Source organism: Cervus elaphus, chromosome 15, assembly GCF_910594005.1.
Source record: "Cervus elaphus chromosome 15, mCerEla1.1, whole genome shotgun sequence".
Taxonomy (NCBI): Eukaryota; Metazoa; Chordata; class Mammalia; order Artiodactyla; family Cervidae; genus Cervus; species Cervus elaphus.
In genome coordinates, this window is record NC_057829.1 from 24962166 (window position 1) to 24989710 (window position 27545).

The 27545-nt window shown below is 38.3% G+C and overlaps 1 protein-coding gene across 2 annotated transcripts; it reads left to right on the forward strand.

Moving 5' to 3' along the window:
• Positions 1-1816: 1816 nt before the first annotated feature.
• On the forward strand, positions 1817-26096 carry DDX21 (DExD-box helicase 21). Of its 2 annotated transcripts, XM_043926039.1 has the most exons (16): positions 1853-1987; positions 2564-2667; positions 3923-4366; positions 6226-6301; positions 7052-7230; positions 8297-8414; positions 12233-12418; positions 13426-13571; positions 14283-14432; positions 14920-15081; positions 16289-16408; positions 17341-17414; positions 19637-19796; positions 20555-20689; positions 22735-22779; positions 23327-26096. In XM_043926039.1, exons 3-16 carry the CDS (start codon positions 3986-3988, stop codon positions 23594-23596), a joined length of 2202 nt encoding a protein of 733 aa, XP_043781974.1. In that variant the 5' UTR covers positions 1853-1987; positions 2564-2667; positions 3923-3985; the 3' UTR covers positions 23597-26096. The 2 variants fall into 2 exon arrangements, with proteins under 2 accessions (XP_043781973.1, XP_043781974.1); XM_043926038.1 differs by lacking the exon at positions 2564-2667 and having other exon boundaries at positions 1817-1987.
• Positions 26097-27545: the final 1449 nt, after the last annotated feature.

Sequence of the window (27545 nt, forward strand, 5' to 3'; positions counted from 1 at the left end):
TGCTTTTCTGCCTGGACATATAACTAAAATTTATTTCAAAGGGTTCTACCCGACTATTGCTGCTGCCACTGCTGCTAAGTTGCTTCAGTCGTGTCCGACTCTGTGCGACCCCATAGACGGCAGCCCACCAGGCTCCCCCATCCCTGGGATTCTTCGGGCAAGAATACTGGAGTGGATTGCCATTTCCTTCTCCAATGCATGAAGGTGAAATGTGAAAGTGAAGTCGCTCAGTTGTGTCCGACTCTCGTGACCCCGTGGACCGCAGCCTACCAGGCTCCTCTGTCCATGGGATTTTCCAGGCAAGAGTACTGGAGTGGGTTGCCATTGCCTTCTCCAACCCCACTACTAGGGTAGGCTAATGTGTGCCAGGAACTGTCCAAAATCTTAAGGATACAAAGATGGATAAATCAAAGCTTCTAGCTCAAGGATATCACAGGGTGTTAAGTGAAAGCATCGTTTATTTACATAAATTTATCTGTTAAAAAATTGACACTGTGAAACATAATGTGTGAAACAAGAACAATTTCCTTTGAACTGTCAGATTAAAGAATGTGCAGTAAAAACTAATCTTATGAAATACAGAAGTAAAACTCCCAGTATTTCCTTTGGTCCCAAAGTGATTACATTTTGGGTTCTTTCTAAAAACCTTGACATACCTATGAGGCTTTTTTTTCATGTTTTTATTTTTTACTTAAAGTATAGTTGATTAACAGTGTGAGTTTAGGTTAGTGATTCAGTTATACTGATACACATATATCTATTTTTTCAGATTATTTTCTCATAGGTTATTACAAAATGTTAGGTGTAGTTCCCCCTATTAGTTTAAATAGCTCTTATTTATTGTGTTCTGTGTGCCAGACAATGCTAACCCTTTTTCACTCATCTTAATTTTGTCAACCGATGAAGTAGGTTTTGTTATCCCCATTATGCATGAGAAACTCAGATTCAGATTAAGCAATATGGCCAAAATCACAGAGCAAACGGTTCAGTTTTTCAAAGACAGGAAAGATTTCAACCCATTTTAAAAAATGATTTTATGGTGAAGTAGTTCCCAATTCTTTGTCTCACTAGTTCTTCACAGGAAGTTTAGCGATATTGTCATACGTCATTCAGTAGACCACTTTCCCTCAACCGCTTTAAGTAGTTTATGTCCAACTTCTGCAAGACCAAGACACCCGATATTTTCTAGTAGAGGTCTACATGGTTTTGGGACCCTTTCTTCAGGTCCCAAGGCTGGTTTAAGTGCCTATTTATGCCTTCAAAACAACTGACACTTCTCCATCTCCCCCCAGTCTACAAAGCTTATTGAAGACAAGACTGCTGTGCCGAATCCCAACCTTGTTTCTCACACCTGACACGGTGAATGCTCAGCGGATATATGTTGAGCGCACGCATGAATGCATGACCAGACCAGCTTGACTTCTAGTTCTTATCCAGGCTTGTGAGTCTGGATAAGACCCTTTCAGGGGTCGACGTTTCCACAAGAGGATTACACATCTCGCGAGTCTGCGCGTGAAAGGACCTTACAAAGGCGAGCAATCTAGTAATACAAAGCACTGAAGAGGCGCCACTCAGAAGCAACTTCAAATCTTCATTTATCAGGTCAGGGCTAGCGAGAATCTGGGCAGTGTTTGAACGAGAATAAAATCAACCTTTGTGATTCCTACCCTTCTATAGATGCCTTCTAGTTCAGGGGCCGTAAGCAGTTAATTCACAGAGTCCCCCGGATGTGAGAAGAAGCTAGTTTGGTACTACCACCGACTCCCTCGCCTCCCGGTATCTTCCGCTTCCGCTTTACTACAGGAAGTGACGAAAGCTGGGTGGGCTGTAGGGGCAGCGTTTTCTTTTCCTCTCCACGCGGTAGACGAGACTGGTCGGCCTGCCCAGCTTGTGCTGAGTGATGCCGGGGAAACTTCTTAGTGACGCGGATTTGGAGTCAGACGTAGCCGTGGCAAAAGTGGAGATGCCGCGAAAACAAAATGAGAAGGTACCACTGAGGGCCGAGGGACTTGGGACCAGGCAGGACGAGAGGCCGGGCGCTAAGAGTGGGAGCCCGGGCCGGGGAACAAGGCGCGCGGCGCGGACCCTGCCCGGCCGGAGACCCGCGTGGGTTTCGACCAGTGGGTTTCGGGAATGGTCGGTGCTCTCCATGGGCGGTGTGCGCGTTGCCGAGAAGTCCGGGCAGATGTGAACTAGTGAGCCGGCCGGTGTCCCACGTGGCCCCAGAGTCTGGACGTCCGGCACCCGGTCACCGTTAGGCCCCACATTTTGGCCCAGACTCGGACCTCCCGGCGTGAGAGTGCGTGGAGGGAATTGTAAATCAAAAGAGGGACCAGCGCTTCCTCCAGAAGTGGCGCAGCCAGAAACCCATCTTGCACACGTGGGTAGCGTCCGTCGTGACATTTTTTACCCTAGTGGTGGGAATACAGTTTTCCGGAAAGCGGCCCTTAGACGAAAAAGTAGTTCAGTTCCTCTTAATATTTGTTGGCCAGATTTCCCGTGGAAATGTAGACGTGTTGTGCTAACTGCACACCGTATTTTTTTTTTTTTTTTTTTAATATAGGCCAGCAGTGTGCGGTAGTCTTAAGTTACCTCGATAGCTGTCTGCTTCCTTGCTGTTACTTCCTTAGAAAGCGATTTAACTTGTGACTGATTCTCTGTTCTGAGGTAAGGTCAGAGAGAACAAAGATTGTCCCTAGAAACTTGTGTTGTTCATGACTTAGAATTTCTTTCCTGCTGTTTCTGAGTCTTTTTAACGGGAGAGTTTTCCAGCAGCAATATTTTGGTGTTGTAGGAAGCGGAGGTAGCAGAGACTTGTCCCCAAGGGGAGGAAGTAGTCCTGGTTTCCTAGTCTTGCATCGGCCAGCCTATTCAGTTGTGGGATGCTGAAGTTAGAAAGCATATAACCTGCAAACTCCACTGCATTCCAAAGCAGTTCACAGGGACTGAAAATCCGCTCTCATTGGTGGAACAAAGGGATGATAGAATTGAAGCCTCAAGATGGAGTGGACCAGATTGTTTTTTAGCTGTCTGAAGGATAGGTCATATGAGAGAGATTACCATTCATCCACGATTTAAGAGCAGAGGCCAGACCTGAAGTTTTATGGAGGCAGATTTCAGCTCGATGAAATAGTCCCCATATTTCTTGCCTTGGCCTGAGGCTCTGCCACAGAAGTTTTAACAGAAGGTAAAACACATTTTCACTAATAACCAAGTTTTCAGAAGTATGAAAAGTTGGAGGTGGTCAGACATTTCAAGTAGGAACTGTAATCTAGTTTGGTTTTGAGGTTTCCCTTGTTCCATTTTCTTGTGATTTTGTGCTGTTTTTCCCTTTAAGTTAGGTATATCTTTTTTATGCATGAGGTGATAGTTTGGGTTTTTACAACTTTTTGGTTCATAAAGTGTCTATATGTCAATTTCTTTGCATTTGTGAGAAAAGCAAGGCAGAGATTATGAATCTCTTTTTTACCTGTAGAGGGCTTCAAGCAGAGAAAGAAATCTGCTTAATATCATCTATCTGTGGACATACATGGTCATATTAACTTAATCAAGTTTAAATTAAGTTAAATTGTTCTTGATCACTTCCTGTAGTTTGTGGTTTAGAACATGTTGGAGAATCCTGTGAGCCATTCCAAGTCCCTTGTAAAAATTGGACTGTACAGCTTGTACAATTGAATAGTTACCAAGAAGCATTCTCTTACAAGCTAATGAAGTTATTGGTACATTATTCTCTCCATGTTAGCCAAGAAACAGTATTAAAAAACATACTGTTTGATTTTTGCCTCAGTGCAAATACACATGTTGAAAAATGCCTCCAAATTGTATTTTTCATAATTATGTGATCTTGAAATAATGCATAATTAATGTATTATGCAACTGTATCAGTGCTTTGCTCAGCTTTTGCATTGTCTTTATTTTTTAGAAAGGTAAAAAAGAGAAGCCAAAATCTAGTAAGACTGAAGAGGCAGCAGAAGAAAAGGAAGAAATGATTTCTTCCAAAGCTAAAAAGGTTAAGAAGAAAGAGACTTCTGAGGTTGACGTGGATTCTCCTAAATCTAAAAAGGCAAAAAAGAAAGAGGAGCCATCTCTAGATGACATTATTTCTCCTAAAACTAAAAGTTCGAAAAAATCAAAGGAGCCCTGTGAAAAGACAGTTGTTTCTCCTAAAACCAAAAAAGTTATAAAAAATGAAGAGCCTTCTGAGGAAGAATTGGGTACATCTAAGCCCAAAAAGATGAAGAAAGAAAAAGAAATAAATGGAGAAATTCAAGAGAAAAGCCCCAACCTCAAGAATGGATTCCCTGACTCTGGACCTGACTCCAACTCCACGGAAGCTGCCAGTGAAGAAAACAGTGAGTTAAAGCAGGTAAAGTTGTATTTTAATATGTAGAATGTATCTTTTGATGTTGATTCAGGTAAATAAGTATATAATTGTTACACATATTATTTAATAATGGGAGGAAATTGGATGTGTCAGCACTTATCAAGAGGATAGCACCTCTCTTGAGGTGCAGGGTGAGTATTTTAAAAACTGCAGTGTCAGAATGCCTCCTTTGCAAGGTTTAAGTTTAGAGAATGTCTTCTCTCCACACTTGATCTGCTTATTTTCAAGTCAGAAATCAACAGGAGGTATATAGTTACGCATATGTGCTCCAGCGTCCCTCTGAGGGTTTCACCTAGTAAATCATTATTAAGTGGAACCACTGAAAAGGTGCTTGCTTGATTGCACAAGTCTTTTTGTTTAGGTCATTAACTAACTTGAGTTGAATACGATGCTTAAATGTCCCTTTGGAAGCTAATACTGTTTTTTCAGAAGCTCGGTCATCAAAGAAAAATGCTAAATCTAGTAAATTTCTCTTTGCCGTAGGGTTGTAATCAACATTTAAAATTTTTTCCTGATTATAAAAACCATATACAGCTATTTTTTGTCAGATTATAATTTTATCAATATTGTATCTTGCCTTTTCCTAGCTTACCTATATTTTTATTTTTAAAATATTTTTATTTATATATGACTGTGCTGAGTCTTTGTTGCTCCATGGACTACTCTTGGATGGCGTACTTGGGCTTCTCATTGTGGTGGCTTCTCTTGTTGGGGAGCATGGGTTTTAAGGCTCGCTGGTTTCAGTAGTTATGGCACTTGGGCTCAGTAGTTGTAGCTCCCAGGCTCTAGAGCACAGGCTCAATAGTTGTGGTGGATGGGTTTAGTTGCTCTGTGGCAGGTGGGATCTTTCCTGACTGGGGATTGAATTTATGTCTCCTGATTTGGCAAGTGGATTGTTTACCACTAAGCCACCAGGGAAGCCCGTTGCCTATATTTTTATATAAGGATTTTCCTTTTATTTATTTATTTATTTATTTATTTTTATTAGTTGGAGGCTAATTACTTCACAGCATTTCAGTGGATTTTGTCATACATTGATATGAATCAGCCATAGAGTTACACGTATTCCCCATCCCGATCCCCCCTCCCACCTCCCTCTCCACCCGATTCCTCTGGGTCTTCCCAGTGCACCAGGCCCAAGCACTTGTCTCATGCATCCCACCTGGGCTGGTGATCTGTTTCACCATAGATAATATACATGCTGTTCTTTCGAAACATCCCACCCTCACCTTCTCCCACAGAGTTCAAAAGTCTGTTCTGTACTTCTATGTCTCTTTTTCTGTTTTGCATATAGGGCTATCGTTACCATCTTTCTAAATTCCATATAGGATTTTCCTTTTAAATGTTAAATATTTTTAGTAGTTATGTAATCCATCATATAGATGTTTAGAAATTCACTTAATTATTCAGTTGTTGGACATTCAGATTTTGGGACATTCACATAGTGCCAGTGTAATCACTTGTCATAAATGCTTATCCCTTATTTTCTGTGGATATATGTATGAAAGATGTTGCTATGGGAAGTGGTTAATAACCTGTTCACCAGTGTATTGTTGATTTGGAATAACTGGAAAAGTTCTTAGTTGAGACTGAATCTACTTTCACTAGCCATATGTGGTATATCAGTGCTGTATATATTTGCCACAAAATTTTCTTCTGTTAGGGTTTTATAGATTACTATCATCTTTATCCTTTTCAGATCTTGATTTACTTACCAGAGTGTTTGTATCTTTTTGGTTGATTTAGAAGAAATGTTTTAGGATAATTTCTTAGAAGGCTTTCTGTTTTTAACCTGTAGGGATAAAGTTACTGATTTCTTTCTGTGGTGCTTTATTTGATAGGAAATGACTGTGGAGCAAAAAGAAGGAGCTTTCTCTAATTTCCCCATATCTGAAGAAACTATTAAACTTCTTAAAGGTAATATTCTTGGAAATATTGTATAATGTTAGAACACGTTATTTGGAAGCACTCTACTGATTTTGTTGAGATAAACTGGGACATGTTCTTATTGGAGATGATATACGCAGCCATATAATGAAGTAGGTCTGTATATTTGGTAAAGGACTAAACTAGTGATGGCCTTTACTGCCTCTTAAATGAATGATTAAAATTTATTCAATATAGTATAGTCAAAAAAATAGAAAATACATTATGTATATTCAGAGGTATAATGGCTGATAGTACTGGTGCAGTTAAATAGTTGATGCCATGTTGGTATTTTCTTTTTTACCCTCTTGCACTTCTTAAGGCATCTCTAGGTTAATGATACTAGCCTGACTCATGTTAGTATTGTGCCTGTGAACCAAGTAGGAAGTCACAGATGCTCAACTTAGGTGTTTTCTGAATCAGGTGTGGTGCAGTCAAGACAGCGAAACCCTGATTTTTGAGCTTATATTGGCCTGTGTATGAGATTTCGTGACAAGGGGCTTCATCTCTTAAGATAATAAGTATTTACTGTACTTTAGTGCTTTAAAGTTTATTGATATTTTTTGGTCAAGAAGATTCTTCATTGCCAGAATATATTTGAACTTAACTTTGTAAAGATGTGACCAGAATGTAGAATTCTAGAATTCTGCAGGATCAGAAGCCTGACTATGCTTTCATCCTCCAGTATGGCTGGGGCTTTAAGAACTGCACAGTCAGGTAACATGGCTCATTTGTTCACAGCCCGTGGGGTGACCTTCCTGTTTCCTATACAAGCAAAGACGTTTCACCATGTCTATAGTGGGAAGGATTTGATTGCACAGGCGCGGACAGGAACTGGAAAGACATTCTCCTTTGCTATCCCTTTGGTTGAGAAACTTCTTGGAGAAGTGCAAGACCGGAAGAGAGGGCGTGCCCCTCAGGTAAGTATTTTTAACACAGTCTTTAGAGTTTACAGGTTCCAAGTCCACACAAGAAAGAGACATTGCTTGGACATCACTTATATATCCCTTTGTTTTACAGTTTTGAGTTCTTAAGGCCTTTTTCTTAAGATCTTTTTTACTAGAGATCTTTATCTGAAGGTATAAATCAGGATAATTCTTTTAAGACTGTTGACCGCAAACCTTATGTATTTAAATATTGTAATTTGTTCCATGGTAATGATCACCTCTATTATTAATCCTTCTATATTTCTTTAAGACTCTTAGATGTCCCTGGGGCTCAAGGATATTGTCAGGTGTCTCCATTTTTGCCTAAAATGGGGAAAGCGTTTTTAATAGAGATGCCTGAATAGGAAGGAGTATTAGATGTGGAGAGGCCAAGCCTCTGATCAGGATGGTGCTTGCTGAGCTCATTTCTGAAGAACTTGGCGTTTGCCAGACCTTGACCTCCCTGAAACGCCTGTGTTGTCACCTTGGCTTTGGGTTGTTGTTCCTGACTTTTTGGCCTCACCTCATTCACGGGCTTTCCAGTATCCATGCCCCGTCCTCATTCATTCATTTGTTTACTGTTACTTGTCTGCAGTTTCAGCAGCTGTAACAATAAATTATTCTAGCACCTGGAATAGTGCCTGGTACATAATGGATGTTCAGTAAATACCTGTTGAATGGATGTATGAGGTTGTTCTTAAATCACATTTGTTTTCATGCTGTTACCCTATTTGAGGGTCTGCTGTGGTTGTGTGTTGTGTTTCGTTATGATTCAAAGCCCTTCACCATATTGGTCTGCTCTTACTCTTCTGACTTCCATTCTACTTCCATTTCACTGCAGTGTGGAGATTTCAGACTATAGATTTTGTATCCTGGCTACCTGAATTTAAATCTAGGCTCTACCTTTTGGTTTTAGAAATCTGTTGTGTATTATTGTAGGTATTATTATAGATATTTTGAAAGTAATTTTTAGGATGAGTTGAACCTCCTGGTGCATTGGAAATTTATTAAACAATTATTGCATAATACTTTGGATTCCATTATTAGTTTTTCTTTTCAGGTACTGGTTCTTGCACCCACAAGGGAGTTGGCAAGTCAAGTAAGCAGAGACTTCAGCGACATCACAAAAAAGCTGGCAGTAGCTTGTTTTTATGGTGGAACTCCCTATGGAGGACAAAGTAAGTTAATCCACAAGTGAGGAAAGGAAAATGCCGTCTACTTTTAAGGTGACCTGATTGAACTTCTTCTGACTTCTGACATCTGTCTTTTCCTACCTGATTTAGTCATTTATGGTGGTTTTCTTTTGTCTTTTTTTTTTTCCTTCTTTATTTTTTGGTCATGTTGTGTGGCTTGCAGGATGTCAGTTCCCCAACCAGGGATGGACCCTGGGCCATGGCAGTGAGTGAAAGTGCTTAATCCTAACCACTAGACCACCAGGGAGCTCTCTCTTTTGCCGTTATTGTTTAAAGATGGTCAGGCACACGGTCCTGCATGATGATGTGTCAGATCTGTACATGGATCTTAGGACTTTTGTTATTATTTATCTATGTTTACCTAAAGGCTGCAGTAATGCCTTACTGAGCCTAAGAGGACAGAGTCCAGGAACTAGAAAGTCAGAACTCAAGGTTATTATTTTTATCTGTCAAAAACCTTGGGTCTTTGCCTCTTTTTACTGTAGACAGCCTTTCTTTTCTCTGGTGCCAAGAGCCATATGTATCCCTTCCTATAATATTCCATTATTTCCCAATTTAAGACCTAGAAACTTTATTTTGTAGGTCAGATACATAATTCAGGAAGGGACTTAAGCATTTTGAAAGTCTTCATATTGGACAGATGAATGAGTAAAGATATGGTCATATATACAATGGAATACTACTCAGTCATAAAAAGAATGAAATAATGTCAGTTGCAGTGAGATGGATGAAGCTAGAGATTATCATACTAAATAACTCAGGCAGAGAAAGACAAATATGTGGTATCACTTATATATGCAATCTAAAGAAATGAAACAAGTGAATGTATTTACAAAACAGAAACAGACTCTCAGAAAACAAACTCATATTTGTGAAGTCCCTGGTGGTCCAGTGATCGGGACTCAGTGCTTTCAATGCCAGGGCCCCAGTTGGTCCCTGATCAGGAAACTAAGATCCTGCAAGCCACACAGCCCACTCCACCCCCAGCCTCCATCCCCTGGAACCCGAAAAGGAAGAAAACGAACTTATGTTATCAGAAGGGAAAGGTGGCAGGGGTGGTGGGTGGGAAATAAGTTAGGAGGTTGGGCTTAACATCTGCATGCTTCTGTATATAAAACATAATCAATAAGGTGCTCCAGTATAGTACAGGAAACTCAATACTCTGTGATAACCTGTATACGGAAAGAATCTGAAAAAGAATAGATATATGTATAACTGAATCACATTGCTATCTACCTGATACTAAAACAACATTGTAAATCAGCTGTTGTTGTTCAGTTGCTAAGTTGTGTCTGACTCTCTGTGACCTTGTGGACTATAGCCCACCAGCCTCCTCTGTCCATGGGGTTTTCCAGGCAAGAATACTGGAGCAGGTTGCCATTTCCTTCTCCAGGTGATCTTCCCAACACAGAGATGGAATCCATTGGCAGATGGATCTCCTGCATTGGCAGGTAGATCCTTTACTGCTGAGCCACCAGAGAAGCCCTTAATATGTATGTCAATAAGGAAAAGATTAAAGATGAAACAGAGAGCATTAATATTTCACATTATAAGAAAGTAGATTATAATATATGAAATAAAATTCAGTTTCATTCACAATTAGAGATGTAAATTAAAATTATAATGAGTATTTTACCTGTTAGACTATCAAAGGATAAAAGATAGTTTGATAATTCCTTGAATGAGAAAACAGGCATATTCTTTACTACTAGAGAATTAAACCACCTCCTTAAATTGAAATACATATACCCTTTTACTTAATAATTCTACTTTATAGGAATTTACCCTACCAATATGATACTCATGTAGCCAAAGAGCTACTAAAGCTCCCTGAGTTCTTGACTTTACAGTGGTACAAAAGTGATACATTAAAAAAAAAAAAGTGATACATAGTAGCAACTATACTTTGAATTTCTGTCTTTTCCTGGGCTAGTGAAATGCAGTTTGATACTCTCTCAGGATGCTGGGCAGTGGCAGCTTACTCCAATATAAAATAAAAATTTACAAATAATATAAAAAATGACAAAAGAAGACTTAGTATTGGCACACAAGGCTTGTGATTATCTCTTTTTCAGTTTTGGTGGAACTAACATAGGCTTTGGCATCAGAACGGCATGGGTTTGCCTCTAACCTCTGCTCACAGAGTACCTGAGTGATTTTTTAGTTTAAGTTGCTTGATTTTTCTGCACTTTAGTTTATTCATGTAGGATTGCTAAACTCGCCCTGCAGTGCTGTGAGGATGAAATTGGGTAAGTATGTCGAGTACCTAGCAGTAGATTCCTCAACTACAGTAACGATGGAAAGTTACATCTAGATAACTAATAAGAACCTACCGAATAGCACAGGGGACACTTGGCTGTGCACCTGGAACTAACACAGCATTGTGAATCAACTATACAGCAGTAAAAATTAATTTTCAAAAAAAGGATAGAAAAAAAGTTGTATCATTACCATCTCACCCCAGTTACATTGAACCCCACTTTTCTGAACATCTCTGCACTTTGTTGTAATACTTGCTCGTCTTCCTATACCTGCTTGCCTATGTTGTTGTTCAGTTGCTCAGTCGTGCCCGACTCTTTGCGACCCATGGACTGCAGCATGCCAGGCTTCCCTGTCCTTTACCGTCTCCCGGAGCTTGCTCAAACTCATGTCCATCGAGTTGGTGATGCCGTCCAGCCATCTTATCCTCTGTTGTCCCCTTCTCCTGCCTTCAGTCTTTCCCAGCATCAGGGTCGTTTTGAGTGAGTTGGCTCTTTGTGACAGGTGGTCAAAGTATTGGAGCTTCAGGATCAGATGAATATTCAGGATTGACTTCATATAGGATTGACTCATTTGATCTCGTTGCAGTCCAAGGGACTCTCAAGAGTCTTCTCTAACACCACAGTTCAAAAACATCAATTCTTTGGTGCTCAGCCTTCTTTATGGTCCAGCTCTCACATCCATACATGACTACTGGAAAAGCCATAGCTTTGACTAGTCGGACCTTTGTCAGCAAAGTAATATCTCTGTTTTTTAATGTACTGTCTAGGTTTGTTGTAGGTTTTTTTCCAAGGAGCAAGCTTCCTTTAATTTCATGGCTGGAGTCAGCATCTGCAGTGATTTTAGAGCCCAAGAAAAAGTGTTACTGTTTCCATGGTTTCCTCATGTATTTGCCATGAAATGATGGGACCGGATGCTGTGATGTTAGTTTTTTGGACGTTGAGTTTAAAGCCAGCTTCTTTACTTTCCTCTTTCACCTTCATCAAGAGGCTCTTTCGTTCCTTTTCATTTTCTGCCATAAGTGTGGTGTCATCTGTATATCTGAGGTTATTGATATTTCTCCTGGCATTCTTGCCTATAGGAAGTTACTATTTTTTAAGATACTTATTTTCACTTTGTGAAATATTGACACCTCCACCAGTAAAGGAAATAATCTCTTTCCTGGTGCTACCATCCCTCATTGGTGCATGTTTTTTGTTATGTCATGTAGTACACTGGACTGCCACTCTATTTTTGTCCATCTCACTAACACTGTGTGGTATGTGGGATCTTCAGTTCCCCCACCAAGGATTGAACCCCTGCCCCCTGCACTGGGAGTATGGAGTCTTAACCACTGACTGCAAGGGAAGTCTCTGGACTGTCATTTCTTACATATTTCCCCAGTAGGTCAAGGAGTGCTTCGAGTGTCTCTGAAGTACTTGGCATAGTACCTTGTATTAATACTTGTAGTTAATATTTTAGAATAAAAATATATCAAATTGGTGTTCCAGATTAATAAAAGGACTTAAAAATCCAGCATATCTCATCATTGGTGTTCTTTACAGTTGAACGCATGAAGAATGGGATCGATATCCTGGTTGGGACACCAGGTCGTATCAAAGACCACCTGCAGAATGGCAAGCTAGATCTCACCAAACTTAAGCATGTTGTCCTGGATGAAGTTGATCAGATGTTGGATATGGGCTTTGCTGATCAAGTGGAAGAGATTTTATGTGTAGCATACAAGAAAGGTAAATTCCACATTCAAGGACTGGCATAAGGGATCGGAGGAAGGGTAGTGATTAAGTAGTCTTAAAAGTTAAATGAAGCCTTAGGAAGTTGGCAGGAAATTTCCATGATTTGCACATAATTATAATAGAGAAAATTTGGGAAAATAAGAGAAGCCAGGTTGGTATACTTTGTTTTTGGTTTATTCCTGATTTGTGCTATTGTGTATATTAACTGTAATCATACTGTACGTGTAAAACTCCATGAACTATTTGTGCCATGATAATCTGTCTATATATTTTAATTTTTGCATAATATAAATCTGCTTACATACATTTTTATGTAGACAGCTTACTTCAAACAACAATATTCAAAATTAGTTCTTAACGATAGATTCCCACAAAGGAGATCTGATTTGAAAGGTATAAATAGTTCATGTTCCTCAATATACACTGTCAGGTTGCTCTCAGAAGGGTTCTGTCAGTTATGCTACTATTTGAAATATAGGAAAATGCAGTGGTATGCTAAGAGCAAACTTAAGAAAATTGAGGTTGGGGAGTTACTTTTAGTGTCTGACTTCAAAAAATGAATAAATTAGAATTCTAGCCTCCAAATGTTGAGGAAATGCTTGGGAGAGTAGATGAGTACAGAATCTGTTGTGTTGATTACAGGTTATTTAGTGATTTAAATTCATTGGTTATTGGGCCTGTTTAATTGGTGTTAACCACTTAGTAGGTCTCATTAGAAAGGACAGATTTTCCTCGTGGTTTGTAAGGGCCAATGGTTAGAAAGCAAAATAACTAAGTTCTCTGGGTATTTCAAGAATCCTTTACTTAAATAATTAAGGCAATTTTTCTTTGCCCACTGGGAACCTTGGTGTCTTTAATTTTTATGTCCTCAATGCCTGACTTGGTGTCAAAAGTGTTTTTCTTGTAGAATGTTGGGTGGACCCTGGAAAAATTGGGTGAGGTGGAATTCTGTCTGTGTAGGCTATTTTGAATTATTCATACTTTTTTTTTTCCCCTCAAAGATTCAGAAGACAATCCTCAAACATTGCTTTTTTCTGCAACTTGCCCCTATTGGGTGTTTAATGTTGCTAAGAAATACATGAAATCTACATATGAACAAGTGGACCTAATTGGTAAAAAGACACAGAAAACGGCGATAACTGTAGAGGTAAATGATTCATTCAGTTGTTGGCATTAGTTACAAATAATATATAATGTTTTTCCCTGTCTGAACGTATTTAGACTGCAAATACAAACTCCTTTTCCAGATAAGTACTAAATCTATGTGAAAAGTCAAGTAAAGTTATGTTTCTAATTGAGTGGTATATGGTATCTGTATTTTCTGAATTTCATCATCTGGTTGCCTGATTGAAGAATCTTTTGGAACTTAAATCTATATAAATTAGTAAGTGGAGTGACATTATACCTTGAGTTTATACATTAGAGGGCAACAGAATCCTAGTGTTGGTGCTGAAGCTGTTTTTTTCTTAGCGTCCGGTACCTAGTGGAATTTATTGCATCCGAGCAACAGACCTGTACGGAGACTGACTCCTGATTGCACAGTTCAGTGGATGAAAGAACAGAACACACAGGCTTTCCTGCTGTCTGTCATTTGGTTTCTTGTGGGAATTTAGGAACAGCATTTCTTTTCTTACATTTTCTGGGTTAGGTCAGAAAATGGATAAAGAAGCCGGGTACTCTTTGGTGAACGAGGAAAGGCTCTCTGCTTTAGTTGTTTAGTTTTTTTCCCCTCTAAACAGTGGTGGTGGTTTTCTCTAGTCAGGCTTAAACAATTGCTTTTAGTATCATTAGAGTTGGGCAGATGATTTTAGATTCTAGCGAGGCTTTACTGAATAATCTTTTTTCCCTCTTTCCTAAGCATCTGGCTATCAAGTGCCACTGGACTCAGAGGGCAGCAGTTATTGGAGACGTTATCCGAGTGTACAGTGGTTTTCAAGGGCGCACTATCATATTTTGTGAAACGAAGAAAGAAGCCCAGGAGTTGTCACAGAATGTGGCTATAAGACAGGTTGGTCTTTACCTTCTCTTCCCATAAGGAGACAGCATCTTTCAGTTAATAGAGTATACATCTTAGAGTTCATCTGATTTGCCCATCTTATCTTACAGATGAAGAAAGCGTGACTCAGACCCAAGGTTACCCTGACAAATATTTGATCACTCATATTTGGTGTAGTTGAATAGTAAAGGACAGGGAAGCCTGGCATGCTACAGTTCATGGGGTTGCAAAGAGTCAGACACGACTTAGTGACTGAATGACAACAAATAGTGGAATACAGTTGATTTAATGACCACCATTGAAAATTTGAGGCTTGTCCACAGAAGGCATATTTTTCCCTTTATATTATTTTCAGCAGAGGTGTCACCAAAATGTGAATGTCTTTATAGGCCTAATTGATGATTTTATTTTATTTATTTTATTTTTTTTTAATTGATGATTTTAAAAGTACCTGCATTGTATGATCTGGTATTCTTAAGTGAGCTTGTTTCTTTGGCAGGATGCCCAGTCGTTACACGGAGACATTCCACAGAAGCAAAGGGAAATCACCCTGAAGGGTTTTAGAAATGGTGATTTTGGAGTTTTGGTTGCGACCAATGTTGCTGCACGTGGGTTAGACATCCCCGAGGTTGATCTGGTTGTTCAAAGTTCTCCACCAAAGGTAAGGGTTTTACAGTTAGATTTTTTTCCTCCCCAATTAGTAATTCACCTCGGATAAACTTCATTGGCTATGATACTTCTATTGTGCAAAGCTACACTTAGCTTTTATTTTGTTGTTTCTTTTGGAGGCTGAAACAAATTGAAAGTTGTATTGCTTCTTTTCAGATGATTAGTGATAGCTTTCTTTGGGGTGTTAGGTTGCTAAGGGTGATTTTAAAATGAACTTGTCATATGTCCCCACCTCTCAGAACTGACAGTGTCGTGAGTGGGCAGAGGTTGGAAAGATAGATTCTGGTCAGAGCGTTGTCCTGAAAGGTTGCTGGATGGGGGTAGTGCAATTTTGAACTGGACTTTGAAGTTGGTAAGGCTTAGATGGGGTGTGGTAGGGTAGATAAACTTGAGAGCTAGAGAATAGAGAAGCGAGAAAGGCCTGTAGTTAACAACCTCTGGTTAAAACTGCTTGGGTGATGGGAACTTCCCAAAGAGGTCCTTGATGAACAGTTTATGTGGTGTGTGTGGACACTTACTTAAAAGTTAGTCTGAAGAAGCTTGTTCCCATCACTTCAAGCATGAAGACCCCATTACCCCCAAATTTGGCAAATCCCTCAGGATTAATGTTTACAGTGATGGAAAAATACATTACTGCAAAGTCACCATTTCTTACACAGAATGTCCCATAAGTGTGTAACATAGACATTACTTAAGTAAGCCTGTATACCTGTGCTGTCTAGCATGAGCACCACAGGCACGTGGAGCTGTTCAGTACTTGAAATGCAACTGGTCTTAATTGACTTGTATGTGCTGTCAGTATGAAATACACATTGGATTTTTAAAAAATGTGAACTTTCTATTATGCACAGTAGTTTTGAAAGACTTGTGGGAAAAGAATGTATAATGTCTCATTGATAACATGTTTTGTAGAAATAGCATACTGAAATGGCAAACTTTTGGATATAGTGGGTTAAATAAAATAATGCTTTTTTAAAAAAGCAATACTTTTTGCAGATTGACCCACTGCATAGGGACAGACCACTGTTCTAGAGGTTTTAAAGTTTTTTCAGTTCTTAAAGTTGGAATGCCTAGGTGCCTCCTCCCTCGCACTGTCCCCGCTCGGTCCAGGTCTGTCACCACCACGCTCGGCCATGCGTAGGCTCTCAGCACTACCTCTCTTCATGGCTCAGTATCACTGACGTCTTTTACTTCCATAGGATGTTGAATCCTACATTCATCGCTCCGGGCGAACAGGTAGAGCTGGAAGAACCGGGGTTTGCATCTGCTTTTACCAACACAAAGAAGAATACCAGTTAGTCCAAGTGGAGCAGAAAGCGGTAAAACTGTTTTCTTAGCCTTCATTCAGCTAATGTTGAGTTCCAAAGTCAGTCTTTGTCTCTTTATTCGGTTTTTATTAACTTTATTTATTTAAATTTTATTTCTAAGCATGTGGCCATGAGTAAAAGCTTGTTGTTAAATATGTGTTTTATATATTGTCCTATGATTTAAAGCCTTTTTGAATAACTTCGCATTTGAAAGCAGTGGTTTTGTCTTAATATTTATGATGAGAAGGGGTCTTTTCTTATTGAGATGTTTGAAAGGCAGTTTTCAGACAGTGATGCACACACAATGAATACATCAGAAATATTTTCAGTGTAGGTTTAGGGGGTTACTTGAAGTTTGGAGAATTGCTTGAAAACTGTAAAAGACGAACGAGACTGTCAAAAGGAGAAACTTTAATGAGAAAGAAGGCACTTTTCCTTGCAGAAGAATTTTATACTTTCTTCTGTGATAGGTGAATGAAAAACTGATATTCTCAAATTGAGGGACATTCTACAAAATACTGACCAGCACACCTTAAAACTGTCAAGGTCATGAGAAACAGGAAAGACAAATTGTCACAGATCAGAGAAGACTAAGAAGACATTGTTAACTAAATGTAATGTGGTGCCCTTGGTCAGATATCAACAGAAGAAAGGATGTTAGAAAAACTAGTGAAATGTGAATGAAACCTGGGGTTCAGTTAATAGTAATGTTGGTTTCTTAGCTCTGACAAATGTACCAAAGTAATAGGTGCAGGTAGACAGGAACTCTGTGTACTATCTTTGCAACTTTTCTGTAAATCTAAAAACCTTTCTAAGATAAAAGGTTTGCTTTAAATATTTACCAAATATGTTTGGTAAGTATTAGAAAATTGGGGGACTGCTGGTCTCAATAGAAATAATTGATGGCCATGTTGTACATTAAATTATGGTTCATTTCCTTGTAGGGAATTAAATTTAAACGAATAGGTGTTCCTTCTGCAACAGAGATAATAAAAGCTTCTAGCAAAGATGCCATCAGGTATGTTCTTTACCACTGCTGTGGTTTGTTTCATGCTCACTCTATTTATTACATGTTTTTGTGCATTAATGAAATTTAGATTAAAATGTATTCTATTTAGTGTTTTAAAAAATTTATAACCTGCTTGTTAAAAAAATAGACTGTGCTGAGTAAAATTGTATAAAATAAAAATTCTCATTTCTGAACATTGTGCCCAATCCTGTTTACCAGAGGAAACCATTATTAATAGTTTGGTTGTGTTGGGCATTTTAAATAACTATATCTTAGATATGGTGTAGGTAAAAGTTATGGAAAATATCTAGATGGTAAGGATTAGATTAACAGTATCATTGGAGGTGCTACTTGCGTAAGGGCAAGAACATTCTTCATTGTGTGCAGTTGTCCTATAAATTGAAGAATACTTAATTTTTTTTGTTGAACTATAGTTGATTTACTGTATTGTATTAGTTTTAGACTCCTAATTTATCCCTTCTGTCCTGCCACTCTATTCCCCTTTAGTAACCATAAGTTTGTGAGTCTGTTTCCTTTTTGTAGATAGTTTCATCTGCATTATTTTTTTAGATTCCACATATGAGTCATAACATATGATATTTGTCTTTCTCTGATTTCATTTATTATGACAATCTCTAGGTCATCCATGTTGTTGGAAATAGCAATACTCAATTCTTTTTTATGGCTGAATAGTATTCCCTTGTGTATATGTACCGCATCTTTATCCATTCATTGGTTGATGGACATTTAGGTTGCTTCCATGTCTTAGCAATTGTGACTAGTGCTGCTATGAAATTTTTTCAAATTAGCGGTCTCATTTTCTTTGGATATTTACTCAGGAGTACAATTGTAAGATCACCCGGTAATTTAGTTTTTTGAGGAACCTCCATACTATTGCCTATAGTGGCTGCACCAATTTACATTCCCATTAACAGTGTACAAGAGCTCCCTTTTTTCTACATCCTCTCCAACATTTATTTGTGATATTTATTTATTTTGATAATAGCCATTCTGACAGCTACGGGGTGATGGTCATTGTAGTTTTCTTTTCCATTTTTCTGATGATTAGTGACGTTGAGCATTTCTTCATGTGCTAGTTGGCCATGCATATGTCTTTGGGGAAGTGTCTGGGTCTTCTGCCCATTTTTTTGATTGGCAAAGATACTTAGCTGTTTAGCATCCCTGGCTGTGCAATATATTCTTGAGGTTGAGTGAGGTGGCACCAAAAAGGTCCCAGTCATTTTTCAAATGTTTCCAAGTGGTGAGCTACATCCCCTGCTTAAGAACCAGAGTCTGAGCAACATTTTTACAGTGTTTTTCATAGTTACTATTATAAATGTGTGAGAAACTTAATTTAAAAAAGAGTTCATAATCAGAAGAAATGTTAAATATTAGCATACTAGTAGCTCAGGAAAGTTTTGCAAATGAAAAGAATTTAACTCAGCATTTTTCAAATTTATTTTAGCATGGCATGCTTTTCTTTATCCTGCAGACAGGGTTTCCTGTGATGCCAGTTAAGGAAATTTGGGGTTAGATGGCCAGAAAGTTGAAAAGAGACCAAGATGCTAGCAGTACATGAGAAGGCCTCTAGAGCGTCAGCCTTGCCAAAAGAAGCTGCTGCATGTAGCCTTGTTCCTCCTTGTCTTGGGTGATCTCTTTCAGTTTTGAGATGTGACATTTATTTCTTATCACCAAGATAATAGTCATTTCCTAACAAATGTATAGTCTCAGAAAGGTCTGATAAAATGTGATTTGAGAGTTCTTTTATTTCAGAATGAGAATAGCTGTAGTATTTTCTAATTCTAAAAGTAACACATACTTTATTGTAAAAGCTTGTCATTTATTGATACATTTTTAGTGGCAATATGGCATGTCATTGTATCTGTTTTATGGTTTACTTAGCCAGTCCATATTGGTGCACATTGTAAAATTATTTATACTCGTTCTGTAACAGTGTGATGAACATCTTAATACTTGTCTTATTTATTATTTTCTTGGATAAATATTTCTTGGTTAGATGGTAAATTAGAATTAGACACAATCAAAGAAGTGGATTTATTGCTACAGAAATGTGATAATTTTATACACTACATCAAAATGATGTTACACATGTGTAAGATTTGGTTTGAAAGATTGAGATTTGGATCTCAAGATTGTGCTGTCTTGAAAATGAAATCTGTCCACTTTGACTATCCTTTTTCCTAACAAATCTACTTTCCATCAAACCACAGGCTCTTGGACTCTGTGCCTCCCACTGCGATCGGTCACTTCAAGCAATCAGCCGAGAAGCTGATTGAGGAGAAGGGGGCTGTGGAAGCCCTGGCAGCAGCCCTGGCCCACATTTCCGGTGCCACGTCGGTAGACCAGCGCTCCTTGATCAACTCAGAAGCGGTAGGGGTTCCTGTCAAATTTCTGACACTTTATAAAAGTGTCCCATTGAAATTTCCCACTTGTTCTAAGTTTTTCATGAAGGTTGATACATATTAACAAATCCATAGAGACAGAAAGTTACTGGTTGCAGTGTCTTACTGGAGGAGGGCAATGGCAGTGATTGCTAAAGGGAATATGGGTTTTGGTGGGGTAAAGGGATACTGACATATTCTGGAATTTTAAATACTGGTAATGATTGTAGATCTTGTGAAAATACTAAAACCCCCTGAATTGTATACTTTAAAAATGCCAGATTTTATAGTATGTGCATTGTACGTCAGTTTTTCTTAATCCTAAAAAAAAAAAAAAACCCAGTCATACAAACAGTGTAAGCGCATATGATTCCTTTAGCCAGCATACCTAGAAACTTATAAAGGTAATGCTTTTCTTTTTTTTTTTTTTTCTTTCTTTTTTTTTTTTTAAAGTTGAGATTTTTGAGATAATTGTAGGTTCTAGTGAAATTGTAAGAGTTAATACAGAGAGATTCCTTGTACACTTTGCCAGTTTCCCGCAGTGGTAACATTTTACAAAAGTGTAATGTCACGATCTGGATACCAGCGCTAGCACAATGCACCAGTCTTAACTCAGAGCTTCTCAGTTTTACTTACACTAAAATGGCAGGGTGAGAGGGGTATGTTTTTAGAAATAACTTTCTCATAAATATTTTAGAAACATGAGGACAAGTGTTTAAAAACTTTAACTTTGTTCCCTTTCCATAGGGCTTTGTGACCATGATCTTGCGGTGCTCAATTGAAATGCCAAACATTAGTTATGCTTGGAAAGAACTTAAAGAGCAGCTGGGTGAGGATATTGATTCCAAAGTGAAGGGAATGGTCTTTCTCAAAGGAAAGCAGGTAAGGCTGAGGCCTCTGTTGTAACCTCACCTTGGTTCAGTAGCTTCATGCTGGCCGTGAAACACTGTGTGGTAGCTTTTCCCTGTTCTACCAGATGCTGCACATTTTCATTCTGTAGATAGTCTTCTCTGGGCAGTGTTTTCCATGACCCTCAGTTGCCACTTAGTCATTGCAACTGCCCCAGATGTATATAGCCTGAACTATCTGCATAAAGTGCCAGACTTGGAGATCCATCTACTTCCCTGACATCCCCACCCAGATGGGGTTTATTAAGTAACTTAATGTAGAAATATTCAAAATTGAATTAAAAATCTAAAATCTTGCCTTTTGAACCTAGTGTTAATTCTTCTGACTCCGGCCGTCAGTTAATAATGGCATAGACTATCATAGCAATTCTCAAGTATTTTGCTCTAATGACCTTTTTACATTCTTAATAAATTGTTAGGGACACCAAAATGCTTTTGTTTATGTGGGTTATACCTATTGATATTTATGTATTAGAAATTAAGACTGAAATTCTAATAAAGCGTAAGAATATGTTCTCTTAGTCGTCAGACAATGATATCAACTGTAATGTAGTGTCTTGAAAACCTTCTACCCTTAAGAGAGTGAAGAGAACAGAGAACATTGTAGGATTATAAAAATATGTTTACTTGGTAGAATGCCTCAAAGATCTCAGGGTTCCAGTAGCACATGGACTATACTTGGAGAACTACTGACCTTGTAAACCAAATCAGGTTTATCTTCAACTCATTGCTTATCTGACCGTGTTGTTTACCTCCTTAAGCAACTGCACATTATCTGTGGGATAGAGTCCCAGCTTTCACATAGGGGTTCTTCATTAGCTGGCTCCTGTTCTCATTAGCAACTTCCTTTCTATCTCCTCACCACCAGCACCCTCCAGTCCAACAATGCCAAGTACATCTTGCTTTCTTTCATCCTAGTGTATGCACAGTCCACTGTTTACATAGTATTTCTTATCTCCATGGTATCTTTTATGACTCGGCTTAGCCTTAAGTCTTTGTGAAGCTTCCCCTGACCAGATGGCAGAGATGGGGGCACCTCTGTGTACTTCATCATCCTTAGGGTTTCTTCCTGTAAATTTTGCCTTGCTGTGTTTGCCTATGGCCGACTCAGGGACCAAAACTGTGTTCTAGATGTCTCTATACTGCAGTGAGTGCCTGGTATTGAATGGTTAGTTAATATGTGAATCAAGATTCCCACAGATGGCAAAAGCCAGCAGTACCTGATGCTATCTGTGGTTATAATTGGGTAAATTGTTGGTGAAATGGATGTTCCTCAAAATTCTGCAATTAAAGATAGCCAGGGGAGAGGAGTGTCTGTGTCACTTACGAGGGGAATTTGATTATTTTGTGGACACTGAGAAACAGGAGGACTTTCTTCTTTTTTTTTTGACTGCATCCAGTGGCTTATGGGATCTTAGTTCCTTGACCAGGGATTGAGGACTTCTTAATTGGAAATGATGGCACTGCTTGTTAACGAAGATACTGTCCTGTATAATATTTAATTTTTAAATACTTTTCATTGGAGCTTGAATTATAGAAACTAGAAAATGAACAGTATAATTTATTTTTCTGCTTTTAGTTAGGTCATCCTGATTACAGGAAGGCAGTGTATTTTAATGGTTTTAAACCATAGGTTTTATTTTAGAGCTATGCTTACCAAGTTTTTAAAACTGCTCTTACCCACTGTGGGACCTAAGACAAGTGAGTTAGCCTCATCAAATCTTTGTTTTCTCAGCTATAAAATGATTGCTCCATGAGGGTTAGCATAGTGTAATAGCCAAGAATGATCTGTAGTCAATTCTAGGTAGTCTTGAGTCCTTTCATAAATACCCCTGGCTTTGCTTTTGTTCTTTGGGGATGTAGTGTGTTAGGCTTGGTCTAAAGTTTGTCTAAAATGGGTTTTTTTGATCTTTTTGTTTGTCTTTTACATAATTACCTAGTCTTTTGGAGTATTGATTAATGTGCATTTTATAATTCTTGTCAAAATCTGGATTAACTTGCATTTGTTTTGATTTCTAGGGTGTTTGCTTTGATATCCCTACTGCGTCAGTAACAGAAGTACAGGTATTCTTTTCTCTTATATTTTGAAGTTAATGTGTATTTAAACTGTAAAATGTTTGTTATTTAAAGCACAGAATAATAGGGAAACAACAGCTCTAGTCTCTAAAAGACCATTAAGAAGTAAATTTTACTACTCTTTCTGCTATTCTTTTTATACTGATATTTTTCTTTATTCAGCCTTCCTGTTTTCCTGTTTTTGTTTACAACATTGTGAACAATACCCAGGTTTTTTCTCCATGGATTTTACAGGGGGTTTATATAGACATTTCAAATTGCTGTATCGTTACTCAGTACTGTCAGAAATATGTTTATACATGGTATAGTTATGTTTTACTACCTGACGCTGTGGCTACCCTGTAGTTACTAGATTGAATAAATGATGAGGGTATGCATAGTGATACTTTATTTTTGACCAGTGACCTTTTAAGCACTTAGGTTATCAACCTGGTTTTTCTTTAGAAAATGGGTAAAAATATTGTCTTTCTCATGCCTTTTAAAACCAAATTCAGTAGAAATCACAGCAGATTAAAACAGTACCTTCTCTCAACAGGAAAAGTGGCATGATTCACGGCGCTGGCAGCTTTCTGTGGCCACGGAGCAACCAGAGCTGGAAGGTCCACGGGAAGGATATCGCAACTTCCGAGGACAGCGGGAAGGCAGTCGAGGCTTCAGGGGACAGCGCGAGGGCAACCGAGGTGTCAGGGGACAGCGGGAAAGAAGTCGAAGCTTCAGAGGACAGCGATCAGGAGGTGGCAACAAAAGTAACAGATTCCAAAACAAAGGCCAGAAGCGGAGTTTTAATAAAGCATTTGGACAGTAACTTGAAGTAGAGGATTTATTTGGCAAAAACAGAACTGTGTTCAGCAATGTGGAACTGAACATTATTTTTCATACAAAGTTAAAAGCACATTGTATTTCCTTCCTGACCACTTGCCCAGTCCCCATCTCTTCGAGAGAGAAAAGCTTCATCTAAATTATTTCATCTGACTGATGACTGTCATTTATAACTTTATTGCTACTTCCATCTTGGGTATTCCTTTGGAAAAGGTGTATGGATTCATTACATATTCTAATGTATTAATAGATTATAAGATAAAGTCAAGCATGTATCTGCTGATACTTTTTAAGTTGACTTGTCTTTATACTTAGAAATGTCTCTTAATAGTAGGCTTCCCTGGTGGCTCAGATGGTAAAGACTCTACTGCAATGCAGGATCCCTGGGTCAGGAGGATCCCCTGGAGAAGGAAATGGCAACCCACTCCAGTAATCTTGCCTGGAGAATTCCATGAACAGAGGAGCCTGGCAGGCTACAGTCCATGGGGTTGCAAAGAGTCAGGCATGACTGAGCAACTATCACTCACACTCATTCTTAATAGTGCCCTTCCTGAATACCGTGGGGAATACAGTAGTTTCTAGAGAAGCACTTTGAGCACTCAAAGCTTTGTTTTCTAACTATTCCTCAGCCACTTGCCTTCCAGTTACTCCTGTGGTTCTAGTGTATATCTTCTGAGAATTAATAGCAATGTTTTGAAGCAAGGTTTCACACTTAACTGTGATTAATACAGTTTATGCCTGCATATGCTCTAGATTTGGAGGATGGTGATGCATTTGATAGGAGATAGTATTTAGATTAGCTATTGTTATATGCATTTTGATACATTTTTAGCTTCTCAATAAAAGGTGATTTCATGCTTCAGTGAATTCTTCACAGATTTTAAAAATAATGTATATGTGTAAATACAAGTATTTTACTAGAAAGTAAGTATGTTTAAGGAATTCCAGGTGTATAACATGGCCCCATAACTTTCTTCGTGCATAAGGAGGCTAGATAAATGGTGCTTGATGATAATGTACTCCACCTCCTATTGGAAAATTAACATTATTTACCAAGAAGGAACTAGAGGAATAGGGGGCAGAGATTTGCATTGCTGAAGAGTCAAAAAACCACTGAAAATATTTTCTACATGCAAGAAGGAAACGTATATTGAGAGCAAAGAGAAGAATGAGTGAAGGTGCATGATAAAGTTTTTTTTTTTCTTTGATAAAGTTTTTTTTTAAATGGTGAAAACTTAATGGTTCATTACTGTTTCTAGAGTTTAACTTCTAATGGGCAAGCTGGGGATTTTAGGTACAACGATCCAGTTTAGTTTCTCAAAGCCTAGCTGCTATAGCCACAGTATAGAATCTCTTCCTATTAGACTGCTACTCCATTGAAAGGTTGCAGCTACCTAGAATTCTTTTTAAGAGCAAACTATGGTTATTTTTAAGTTGTTGCTTTGAGGGAACTGAAGAACCTAATACAGCCCCTGGCCAGTATTGCTGCAAGGTCTCGTGTTATTTCTCTGGGAAACTTCGCACAAGATACAGAAACTTAAAAGTAGCTTTGTCTTCCTGCCTTGATTCCTAGAAATTACGTACTGGAAATTTCAGGAAATAAACGATGATTTGAGGAATTCAAACACATGGCCTTTCTTACTTTCATTTAATTATTTTGAACAACTGAAATCTTGCCAGACACTGGTTTCTCTGACTGGGTCTTTGTAGCCAACTGCTTCTTATTCAGTCACCTTTTCAGTAAGGGGCTCTCAGATAACCAACTCCTTGGTTCTTGAGACAGCATTCTTTTTCTATTAAGATTTCAGTTCTGTCTTTGAATCCTGACTGGATGTCTGTGTTCTTACATTCTCTTGGTTTCTTCTTTGATCCACTTGTCAGTTTTATCGCTTGACCTCCTCATGGTTTCCCATTCAAACCAGAGGGAGTTAGGTAGTTGATGACCGACAACTCCTGCCTTGTGGATCACGTTTTATTAAATTCTGCTTTTGCTGAGATACTGAGCATACTTAAATAACAACCCAAACATTTAAGTTTGGATAGGAATGGGTTGGTTTATCAAGTAGGATAGTGTACTTGTCCTTTAGGAGAAAATACTCAAGAGAGTAAGGGAGAAGATGAATGGGAATTTAACTTTACACGGCTTAGGACAACATGACTGACTGAATAAATGAAGCTAAAGTTTCTCCTGGGTCCGAGAATTCAAACCACATTTATAAATGTATAATTCAACTACTGTATGGTTTAAATGGGCTTATTGGGCTAGCCTGGGAAATAATACCGTTTTTACCATTTTCTACAGAGAAAGTATTTTGCAATTTATGTATCAGACAACTCAATGAACTTGTAAAAAACAACCAGTTTTTATGTTGGAACTATCTGTGCAGCCATTTCTTTACAGTTGTACATAAAGTGTTTTTACTGTAAAATTGAGTTAATGTATACAAATAGATCTTTATGCCATAATAAAGTTACCAGTACTACTATTTATGTTTTTGGTGACTTTTTTCCCTAAAATTGAAGCTTGGAATTTTTACTTTAAAAATAATAACTGATAGATATAAATATCCAAACAGGAAAGCAAGTAAGTCACCATATATCCAACATATTTGTGAACATCTCTTCCAGGGATTCATTTACAAAACTGGAATCATTCCTTCAGTTTATTGAATTGCTTTTCCCTCTAGGGCATGTACATCTTTTTCTGTGTCTTTTTTTTTTTTTTTTTTTTTAGTTCTCTAACCGGGGATGGAACCCACACGCCCTGCAGTGGAAGTGTGGAATCTTAACCACTGGACCACCAGGTAAGGCCCTGTACCATTTTTGATAACTATGCCATCTTACAGTATAAATGTGCCACTATAAGATGGTCATGTTGGTTATTCTGTAAACAGCCCTAAAATGAATGTTTTTGTTTAAATCTTTGTGTACTTAGCTGACTTCTCACCACTGTAGGATAAATCCTATAAAAGAATTGCAGGGTCAAAGTGAATGAATTTTGAATTTTGGTGCAAGTTGCTCTCCAAAGCAGTTCCAGTTTATGGTCCTACCCTCCACTCTAGGAGAGAAACCTGTTTCCCCACAGCAGTAACACTAGGTGTTGGCTTCTTTTTGTCACTTTGCTAGGTGCATTACATGGATTTATTTACATCTTTTAATTGAGTGAGGATTAACACCTTAAGTTTATTGGTCACTTGCATTTCTTGAAAAGACTTTATTTTGAACTAATTTTGTACTTAGATAAATGTTGCAAAAATAGAACAAAGTTTGTGTATACTCTCTATTCAGTTTCCACCAGTGTTAATAAATGTTTTCCGTTATCACAGCACAACGAACAAAACCAATCTATTAACATGAAGGGTACCATCCCATAGATGCTTCCTTGAATCTAGCTTTTTTTGTCTTATCAGTATACCCTGGAAATCACATCCATTCACAGAAATCTTTTGTTTTTACAACTGCATCATACTCCATTGTGTGGGTACACTATAGTTTATTCAACCCTTTTCTTATTATGAATGGGCACATAGGTTGTTTCCAGTATTTTTCAATTACAGTGCTGCAGTGAGAAATCTTGTTATATGTGTATTTATGTACTTTCAGAGGGGTATCTTCAGAGTAGATTCCTAGCAGTGGGATAGCTGAGTCAGAAGGTAAGTGCATATGTAGTTTTTGTTCTTTATTATCATGTATTGGCAAGGGGAATTCTAGAAGGGCAGTTTTTTTCTTGGAATTTATTTTTTGAAGAAGCCAGGCCATTTGTTCTGTAGATTTTACCACATTCTGAATTCTGCTGAGGCATCTCCCGTCTGTCACTTAAGCTCCTTTTCCTCCTGTATCTATCTAATACATTGATAATTAGATTGTGACATGTACCCAATGTCCAGTTGTCCCTCTTTTGATGTTAATAGCAAGAAGTGATTGTTGACTAAATC